Source organism: Topomyia yanbarensis, chromosome 3, assembly GCF_030247195.1.
Source record: "Topomyia yanbarensis strain Yona2022 chromosome 3, ASM3024719v1, whole genome shotgun sequence".
NCBI classification, from domain to species: Eukaryota; Metazoa; Arthropoda; class Insecta; order Diptera; family Culicidae; genus Topomyia; species Topomyia yanbarensis.
This window is the reverse complement of record NC_080672.1, coordinates 63,852,605-63,862,839: the sequence shown is the minus strand read 5'-3', so window position 1 is coordinate 63,862,839 and position 10,235 is coordinate 63,852,605. Positions and strand designations below refer to the sequence as shown.

The 10,235-nt window shown below is 38.0% G+C and overlaps 1 protein-coding gene across 1 annotated transcript; it reads left to right on the top strand.

Moving 5' to 3' along the window:
• The first annotated feature begins 5,693 nt into the window (after positions 1–5,693).
• LOC131686966 (uncharacterized) lies at positions 5,694–6,863 on the top strand. The gene has a single exon (XM_058970998.1). It carries the CDS (start codon positions 5,694–5,696, stop codon positions 6,861–6,863), a length of 1,170 nt encoding a protein of 389 aa, XP_058826981.1.
• Positions 6,864–10,235: the final 3,372 nt, after the last annotated feature.

Below are 10,235 nucleotides of genomic sequence, written 5' to 3'. Positions count from 1 at the left end.
CTGTGAATGTCATTCTAATTGAACATGATACCTATCGACATGGAGTTATATTCGTTTCAAGTGAATTTTCACAGGTTTGGAATAAATATCAATTATCAATGAAGGTCTGCGAATTAAAATTGTACACGTTTTTCAGCGAGGTTTAAATAAAAAGTACACAAAGATCAAACTGAAAATTAAACTTTGACAGAATTATAATTTTATATTCCGAAGTGTTGACGAATTTCGCGCCAACTCGAACAAATATTGGCAGCACCCTCTCAGATTTAAATGAAACTTTCTGTACATGAAGACTTTGTCACAGAAAGTCACTTTGCATATTTTGTTTTTCCAAAAATGATCTAGACTGTCTTTTGAAAAGGCCCAAACTTTTTTACCAATTTTTTTCAAATGGCTATAGTCTAAAAATTACAAATCCTACAAAAAATGTTGTAGGAGTGGTTTTCACAAAATTAATCAAATTTTCGAAAAAAAATATTGAAAAAATTCTTCATTGACTCCTACACTGAAAGAAATCAATTTAAAAAATTTAAAGTCGATTTACAAAAAAAAACCATTTTTGATTTAGATGAAATTTTGTTCCAAGATAGATAATTATGTTTCCTACCAACCGTCAAAAATTCAAGTTGGGCACTTTTGAGGAAAAAAAAGTTATTTGAAAAAAACTTTTCCTTGTCCAAACTAAATTTTTTTCTTCAGTGTATTTTTATCCAAAACTAAACCAATGAAAGTCATAATCATCTCAGAATCCATTTTTCCAGCTGCTAGTTGCCTGATACATGCAAAAAGTATCAGTAACAAATTTGGTATATATTCATAACAAACTTGAATGAAGACTGGAAGACTGGAGGATTGGAAGATCTGAAAACTGGAAGATTGGAAGACTAAAAGACTGGAAGACTTGAAGACTGCAGTTCATTTATTCCTCTCAAAACTGATAAATTTTATGGAACAATTGACAAACTTTTCTAAAATTTATTTTTTGTCTGATGGAGCCGCAGTGCAATACAAAAATAAGAAAAACTTTGCAAGCTTGTGTAGATTTCAGTCAAAGTATGAGTTAAGGTTGGAGAGAGAATGGGCCAAAATCGAAAACGAAAAAAGCAGTTTTTTCCACACCGAGTCTTAGACCTTCATAAAAATCAATCAGCTTAGGTAAAATGTTGTTACAGTACTGCTTTTTTTGTTTTCGATTTTTGCCGATTATCTCTCCAACCTTTAGCGCAGAATGGTATTTTGTTGCAGCATCCCATGGAAAAGGACCCTGTGATGCTATTGGCGGCACTCTCAAGCGAATGGCAAAAAAGCTAGTCTTGCTCGCGACTATGGAAATACCATAACAAGTCCCCAAGTATTATATAACTGGGCAGTTGATAAAAATATCACAAAATTAATTTTCTGCTACGTATTCACTGAACAGCATAACAAAATGTCAGAAGAACTCTAAGAGCTGTATAATAAAGCCAAAACAATATCTGGAACTCAAAACTTCCACAATTTTGTGCCTATTCCTGGGGGCAAAGTAGAGACGAAAAGGTATTCTAATTCAGATGAACCAAAAATATTTTTCTTGTATAGAAATAATACAAAATAGCATGCATAATGATAGATTTAAGACAAATGTAATATATAATAATAAATAAATAATTATGTAAAATTCAATACATAATGCTCTGGTGCTTATTTCTATCTCTGATTCTTCCTCAATACTAAACAAGAAAATAAAAAAAGTAATATTGGAATATTTGTTTAACGACATAAACTCTTTTAAATGGGATTCTTGATTAAGGGGTTACATACCTTTTAGTGATAAAAATGTCAAGAAAGTTTGAATTTACGTAAAGGAATAAAGGAATGATTTCATTACATCAAACCTATAATATTTTGGTAGTACATTTTTCAGTATTTTACATAAGCATAAGTTTATAAAATAAATTGATAATTGGCGGAGTTATGGCTTTCTTCCCGAAACGCTTTTTTATTTAAGAGGTTTGCGGTGATCACGATTGGAGACCAATAGATAATCTAAAATCCCAAAACTCAAAAAATTCTATTAGTATATGAGTATTCCTCGTACCTTAACGATTAGTTGAATAATCATAATTTTTTCCTACATTCGAGAACGTTTTTAGTAAGAAATCGCTGTTTCAATCTCCTAAAATTGTATTAAAAATTCTTATCCATGAAACAAAAATTTATGAATAAAAATGGAATTAGTTACGATCAATTGAAAAAAATTGAGGTTTAAATTTCAAATTACCACTGCTCTTGGTAGACGAAACGCGCTTGGAAGCGCTGTCATTTTCGATCTTTTTCTTAGATCTTTATAAACATTTGGGAAAACATTCGCAAGGAGTTGTACTTTCAGATAAAGTAATAAAAAAATTTCGATTTCATGAAAAATGAATGTCTCCCTTAAGGTTGGACAGAGAATGCGCAAAATTCACAAACGAAAAAAGCAGTTTTTTTCCACACCGTATGTCAGATCTTTATAAAAATCAATCAGCGTATGTAGAATGTTGTTAAAGTACTGCTGATTGATTTTTATGAAGATCTGACAAACGGTGTGGAAAAAAACTGCTTTTTTTTGTTTTCGAATTTTACCCTTTCTCTGTCCAACCTTAATAAAAATATGCTTAGTTGCTTAATTTGACAATATTTTCTCACAAAGAGAGTTTTATTGAATTCCATTTAAAGAAAAAAATCAGTTTGGATAAGGAAAAGGTTTTTTCAAATAACTTTTTTTCCTCAAAAGTGCCCAACTTGAATTTTTGACGGTAGGTGAATATAATTATCTATCTTGGAACAAAATTTCATCCAAATCAAAAATGGGTTTTTTTTGTAAATCGACTTTAAATTTTTAAAATCGTTTTTTTTTCAGTATAGGAGTCAATGAAGAATTTTTTCAATATTTTTTTCGAAAATATAACTAATTTTGTGAAAACCACTCCTACAACATTTTTTTGTAGGATTTGTCATTTTTAGACTGTAGTCATTTGAAAAAAATTGGTAAAAAAAAGTTTAGCCCTTTTCAAAAGACAGTATTGATCATTTTTGGAAAAACAAAATATATTACTATGTTTTAATTGCCGCAAGGTTCTACTGTATCGATTTTGTTGGCTATTTTCGGCAAGTTTGAGACTAAGATAAACGAAAGCAATGAAATTGAAAGACGGATGGGTATTCTAGAGCGAATCAGTTATAAACTTAGAACGGAAAACTAGGAGTAGGCAGGCTCATATGGACATGATCGAAAGGAAATGTGAAGAATTCTTTGCCTTCTGCTAAGTAGGAGTTGGGAGATGCACCCAAGTCTACCGCATGGTCTATGGTAGAACATAACTCATCATCATGTTTTACCGCCGACACCGTTTCTCTTAGTCTCAAATTTGCCGAAAATAGCCAACAAAATCGATACAGTAAAAACAAAATATGCAAAGTGGCTTTTTGTGACAAAGTCTTCATGTACAGAAAGTTTCATTAGAATCTAAGAGGGTGCTGCCAACTCGGAATACGAATTGGAGCGAAATTCGTCATTATTTTTCATATTTTTGTTTGCACTGTGGCAGACAGAGAATATAGTTATATTTCTGTAATGCATCAATGAAATTTGGAACGATTTTATTTACTAACAAAATTTCTACTATTTTATGAATAAAATAATGAGTACATTTAAACAGAAATGAGAGTTTTAAGCATCCAAGCAATATATTGTTATGAACACCCTGTAACTATTTGTGCCATTTATACGCAATTTTCCTTTAAACAAACTTATGATCATTACAACAACTGACAAAATCTTATACCTGTTTAATTATTTCTAGAGTTAAATAATGTTTTAATCTGACGTATTCTATATTTATGTCGCATTATTTTCTGATTCGCGGCTCAAGCCATATTTTGGAAAAGTTGATAAGGTAGATAAATGTACCGGTGGTTCAGAACTATTGATGCATATGCCAAATATCGAAATAAATATATTGATCACCGTTGTGTTCGCAATAAATTTCAAATTATTTTGTATTTAGATGTCCTAGCTAGAGCTTTGCTTGATAGCGGCTCTCAGTTATGTTTCATATCAGAAAATCTGTCGCAACAGGTTAGGTTCAAACGGTCTCGAGAAATTCTTTCGATAAGTAGAATTTGACAAGCCACGAAGAAATGTAAACAGTCTGTTGTTGCTCGTATTCGATCCCGAGTATCTGGTTTTGTGGAGGAGGAGACTTTCTACGTGCTACCACAAGTCACTCAGGACCTGCCAACCACGAAGATCAATACTAGCAGTTTGGCACTTCCCCAAGGAGTGATTTTAGCCGATCCGAATTACTTTGAGCCAGGATCGATCGATATAATAATCGGGGCTGGATTATTCTTCGACGTGTTGGCAGCGGATAAGTTCAAGCTCGGAGAAGACGGTCCTGCTATGCAAAATACAGAGTTCGGATGGATAATCTGTGGTAGAATTCAAAAGGTATCGAACCATTTCAGGCCGGTGGTAGCAAGTGCATGTAGCGAACGAGTTGATGACTTGTTAACCAAATTCTGGGAGCTAGAAACCTGCCGTTCTAATAGTATCCATTCCGTTGAGGAATCCGCCTGTGAAGTCTACTTCGACCGCACAACTGTGCGTGATTCTAGCGGGCGGTTCGCCGTTTCGTTGCCCAAGAAAGATTACCTTATTGCTCGGCTTGGTGATTCACAAAACACAGCGCTCAAGCGCTTCCTTGCCTTGGAAAGGCGCCTAGTAGGTGATGCTGATACCAAATTGATGTATACCCAGTTCATCGAGGAGTATCATCGCCTCGGCCACATGAGGGAAGTACTAAACGACGAGGAGTCTACAACGCAGCAGTACTATATTCCACATCATTTTGTACTCAAACCTGACAGTACGACCACCAAGTTGCGCGTGGTGTTCGATGCTTCGTGCTCGACTAATAGCGGAATTTCTTTAAACGATGCGCTAATGGTAGGACCGACTATACAGGATGATCTCGTTTCAATAGTTATGCGGTTCCGGCTTCACCGATATGCAGTAGTCGCAGACATTGATAAAATGTATCGGATGGTGCAAGTCCAACCCAGCGATTGTAGGTTACAACGCATTTTCTGGAGAAACACTCAGAATGAGTTCATTCGTGTTTTTGAGCTGAAAACCGTTACCTATGGGACGGCGTCTGCTCCGTACCTTGCAACAAAATGCTTGCGACGATTGGCAGAACTTGATGGAGGTAAGTTCCCGGAAGCGGCAAAGGTGTTGGCAGAAGATTTTTATGTCGACGACATGATGTCTGGCGTTGATAGCATCGATGAAGGTGTTCAACTGTGTGCTGACATTCAAACCCTTCTTAACGGGGATTCACGCTTCGAAAGTGGAGCTCAAACTGTGCTGTCATCCTGGAGAAAATACCCGATGACTGCAAGGATGATCGCACATCATTTGAGATAGACGATTCCAGTGCAACAATAAAGACGCTAGGGCTGGTGTGGGAGCCCAGGTTAGACATTTTCAAATTCATGGTTCCTACCTGGAATCATGCTGAAATTTGTAAACGAACTGTTCTGTCTGATCTGGCTCGAATATTCGATCCGCTTGGACTAGTCAGCCCTGTAGTCACCACAGCAAAAATATTCATCGAATACCTCTGGAGACAGAAGGCATCTTGGGACGATGTTCTTGCTGAAGATTTGAAATGCAATGGAGTGACTTTCGGAGAAGTCTGGATAGCTTAGTGAATCTGCAAGTTCCACGTCGGGTCGCTTTCAGCAAGGATTGTCTTTCAATGCAATTGCACGGGTCTTGCGATGCCTCTACCAAGGCCTACGGAGCATGCATTTACCTGCGCTGCAAGCATTTCAATGGAAGTGTCACGTCACACTTGCTGGTGGCAAAATCAAGGGTTGCACCGCTTGACGACTTAAAGAAACGGAAAAGGAAACAGTCGATTCCGCGATCGGAACTGTCGTCCGCACTATTACTCGCTCATCTTTATGAGAAGGTGGTGACCAGTCTGAAAATAACTGTTCGATCATACTTCTGGACCGACTCTATGATAGTCCGATATTGGTTGTCATCGAGTCCATCACGGTGGCAGCAATTCGTTGCGAACAGGGTATCGGAAATACAACATGCTACACGAGGCGGCGTGTGGAGTCATGTACCAGGCACAGAAAACCCAGCAGATGTACTATCTCGTGGCGTAACTGCAGATCAGCTGAACGAAGATCCCCTATGGTGGAATGGGGCACCGTGGATGCGAGGAAACGAAGACTGTTGGCCAGAAAATGTACACCTAACCGTGGCAGGTGTCGACCCAACTGTGCTGGAAGAAAATTCGGCTGTGTCCGTGGTAGTCAATATGTCTCCGCCGAACGAAATCTTCAGCCTCAGATCATCGCTGACACGTCTAGTGAGAATCACTGCCTGGCTTCTCAGATGGAAGCACAACGCGCAACAAAGGACTCACAACAATCGAAGGTCTGGGATTCTAACCTATGCAGAACGAGAATCAGCTCTACTTCATCTTGTGAGATTGGCTCAACGGGAGTGCTTCGAACAGGAACTAAAGGATTTGCAACGAGAGGGTCAAGTTAAATCGACGTCTCGCATTAACACTTTTCATCCGATAATGCTGGATGGTATAGTTCGCGTCGGTGGTAGACTGGTGAATGCTCTAGTTTCAACCGAGAGAAAGCATCCGATAGTGTTGGATAAAAATCATCCGTTCACGTCACTAGTATGCTTCATTATCACTACAATTTGTTACATGCCGGTCAGCGACTGCTCATTGGCAGCGTTCGTGGCCGATTTTGGCCGCTCAGCATACGTAGTCTTGCCCGGCAGACAATACACCGTTGTGTAACCTGCTTTCGCAACAAACCGACGGTTCACGAACAATTGCCTTCTGAACGTGTGACCCCAGCTCCGCCCTTTTCTCCGTGTGGGGGTAGACTACTGTGGTCCGTTCTTCATCAAATACCCTAATCGCCAACGAATTCCTGTGAAATATTACGCTGCCATATTTGCGTGTTTAGTGACCAAGGCGGTCCATATCGAAATGGTCGCAGATCTGACGACGTCAGGATTTTTAGCCGCTCTGAAACGATTTGTGGGCAGACGTGGCAAACCAGCGATCATCATGTGTGATAACGGTAGTAACTTCGTGGGGGCAAAACGTGAACTAGACGAGCTCCGCCAAACCTTTCTGTCGCAACAATCACAACAGTCGATCATCTCCGAAGCTGCAGATTCCGGCATGGAATTCCGGTTCATTCCAGCGAAAACTCCTAACTTCGGCGGCTTCTGGGAGGCTGCTGTCAAATCGATGAAACAGCATCTCCGAAGGACGATCGGATTGAAGATTTTGACTCCGGATGAACTGCAAACGGTATTTGTGCAAATAGAGTCATGTTTAAAATCAAGGCGTCTCACTCCGCTGAGCAACGACCCGTCAGATTTCGAGGCATTAACACTGGGGCATTTTTTAATACAACGGCCGCTGACGGCAGTACCCGAGCCAGCACTGAAGGAGGTTCCAGAAACCCGGCTATCTCGATGGCAACAAGCACAAGAGTTTCTACAGCACATCTGGGCCAAATGGTCAGCGCAATACTTGTCCAATCTACATAACAGAACCAAATGGACAAGGCAACGAAACAATTTGTTCGTGGGGACGATGGTTTTGGTTAAGGAAGATAACCTTCCCCCACTCAAGTGGGCACTTGGACGTATAACGCATATCACATCGGGAGGCGACGGAAATATCCGTGTTGTTACGGTGAAAACAAAGGATGGTAGCTTTACTCGTGGAATATCAAAAATTTGCATCCTGCCCATTCGCGACAACGACAACCAATCAGCTCAAGCGGAGATCTGAGTCTCCCTCATCGAACGCGCAAGAGCGCTCGCGGGAGCCATCTTGTGAGATACGATTGATATATGGGCGTGAAAATATTAATTTATATTAACGAATTAAATAGTCCCACTTATTCTCATAGCGATACGCAAAAAGAAAAGAATGAAAACAATTCTTATTGCAGTTCTGTTTCTCATTCACAAAAACAACTTTGATCTGAATTGCGATTCGAATCGATTCAATTTATCCAAACGTGCTCTACTGTAACCCTTCGATGTGCAATTGGAATCAAGGGTGTAGAGAGAAGGAAAGAACGAGAAAATCGAAAATGCGGGTAGATATACACGGTAAAGAAACTTTACCCATTGTATGTATTCAAATTGCCCATTTTCGGAAGTTATTCGAGCTGTCAAAAAAATGGGTATTTTTTTGCTTCTAACAATGAGTGCTTTTTATCCATTTCACAACTACTCGATGAGGTAAATGTCAATGGATATATTGATCTTGCAAATGAGTGAAAAATCATTAGGAATTATTTTAAGCGAGTTAACCTGCAAACTAAGATTCGTAGCGGAACCTGCAAATTATCGACTTGCATCTGAATCCGTGGCGGAAACGGAACATTTTGGCAATGCTCATAAAACAACGGCTGTTTAGACTACTGAGGATGTTGCAAATATGCGTCAGTTCGGCGTTTTCAGAGCAGCCAAAAGATCCGGCCATCAAAAATATATCCAGTTGGCGGTTTTATTTTGTTAAGTAGTTAAGGAGACAATAATGTGAAATGAACGTTATTTTATGTTTTTTTTTTTTAATTCAGAAATAACTCTATTGATAGTATTTTTAATTCTGGCGCGATTTTCATGAAAGAGTATTTTTTTTACGCATTTTGTCGTAACAGTTCTGCGAAAAATAATGGGTAAAATATACCCAGGTTGACGTACAAGATCTGTAATCATTTATGGGTACGAACTCTTTACCCAGTTAATGGGTTATTCCACTTTTATTAAAAATGCGTAGTTTTCCACGCATTAATTGGTATTTTATTTTATCAGTGTAGCTCGACAGTGCTTGTCTTTCCTACCTGATAAACTGGCTTATTTATTGCCATCTTTATTGCGAGCAAAGAGAGCCATATTTATCCAGAAGAAAGCCGAAGAGAGGATTGAAAATAACGAAATGTATGCAAGAGAAGCATGACAAATTTTTGCATTTTTTTGTCTTCTTCCGATAACATGATGCTGCCATTTGCATTGCTGCGTTCTGATCAGCAATACACGGCAATGTTAAAAATGTGTACAATGAAGTTAATTTAAAATTCACTGTTTATGCTATTTAATAGTATGATGTATTTATGTTTTTAAAACGATTTTGAAATCCTCCATTTAGCTTAAGGGGTTACACCATTGCAGAGCACGAAAAAAGTGGCTTATTTCGAGATTTTTTATTGTTTAATAAAAAGGTGAATCGACATCTTGTTGCATGGGATTTAAAACGTAAGTATTGAATCAATCAAAATAATTTTTCGAGCAATTTTATCACAAGATGGCGGCCCTGCAGCATTTTCACCTCATGCGCGTTTTTTGGAAGGGGTCCACGACCGGAAATCTATCTCCCGTGATTTTTGACCTAGTGCCAACAACTAAAGTTTTTCTGATTCGTTATGTCAATAGCGACGTACGTAGGCTTTTTTTTCCGATGTTTTGATTTTACGCGAAATGGCGCACTTTTGAGTGAAAAAACGTCGAAAATGTCATAAAAATCTGCACAAAATCATTATTCAATAAAAAGGTTAGCAATAAAAAAATTTAATCCTGCGTACGTGACTGGAGAAATCAGTTTTGAATATACCTACTGTGAAAATTTCAAAGCGATCAAAAATCATTTGTTTGAGTTACATTTCCGGCCAGCTTAAAAAAGTGGTTTCGGGAAAAACGCGGTTAAAGTTTTCAGTACACATGGGATATACATAAGAGGCGTTACGGCAGAATTGAAAATTTGTATATTTATGAATTTCGTCTTCGTTTTTGGGATATCATTTTTTACATCCTAAAGCACATTTTAGACTAATAAATAGAAAATCGATTGTTTTAAAATTCTACAGTGTAACCGCGTAAACAATTTATTATTTAAGATCCATAATTGACTAAAACGTTATTTTGCTATTTTGCTAATATTGGTGCATACTATCGAGAACGTTATAGAGTTGTATTGTTAGGCGCTAGCCACTCCAAGGACTGAGAGAGCTTCTCTAACATTACATTTAGTAGTCAGACAATTCAGCCATATCTGACTGTTTCAAATTAAATCAAATGCTTGTAGAAAAAGAGTGGAAGCTTATATCTTTTGAAATGTTTGTATCAGTTGCTGTTCTGCAAC

Coding starts and splice junctions, on each gene's coding strand:
- LOC131686966 (XM_058970998.1), top strand. CDS start 5,694: ATGCAATGGAGTGACTTTCGGAGAAGTCTGGATAGCTTAGTGAATCTG.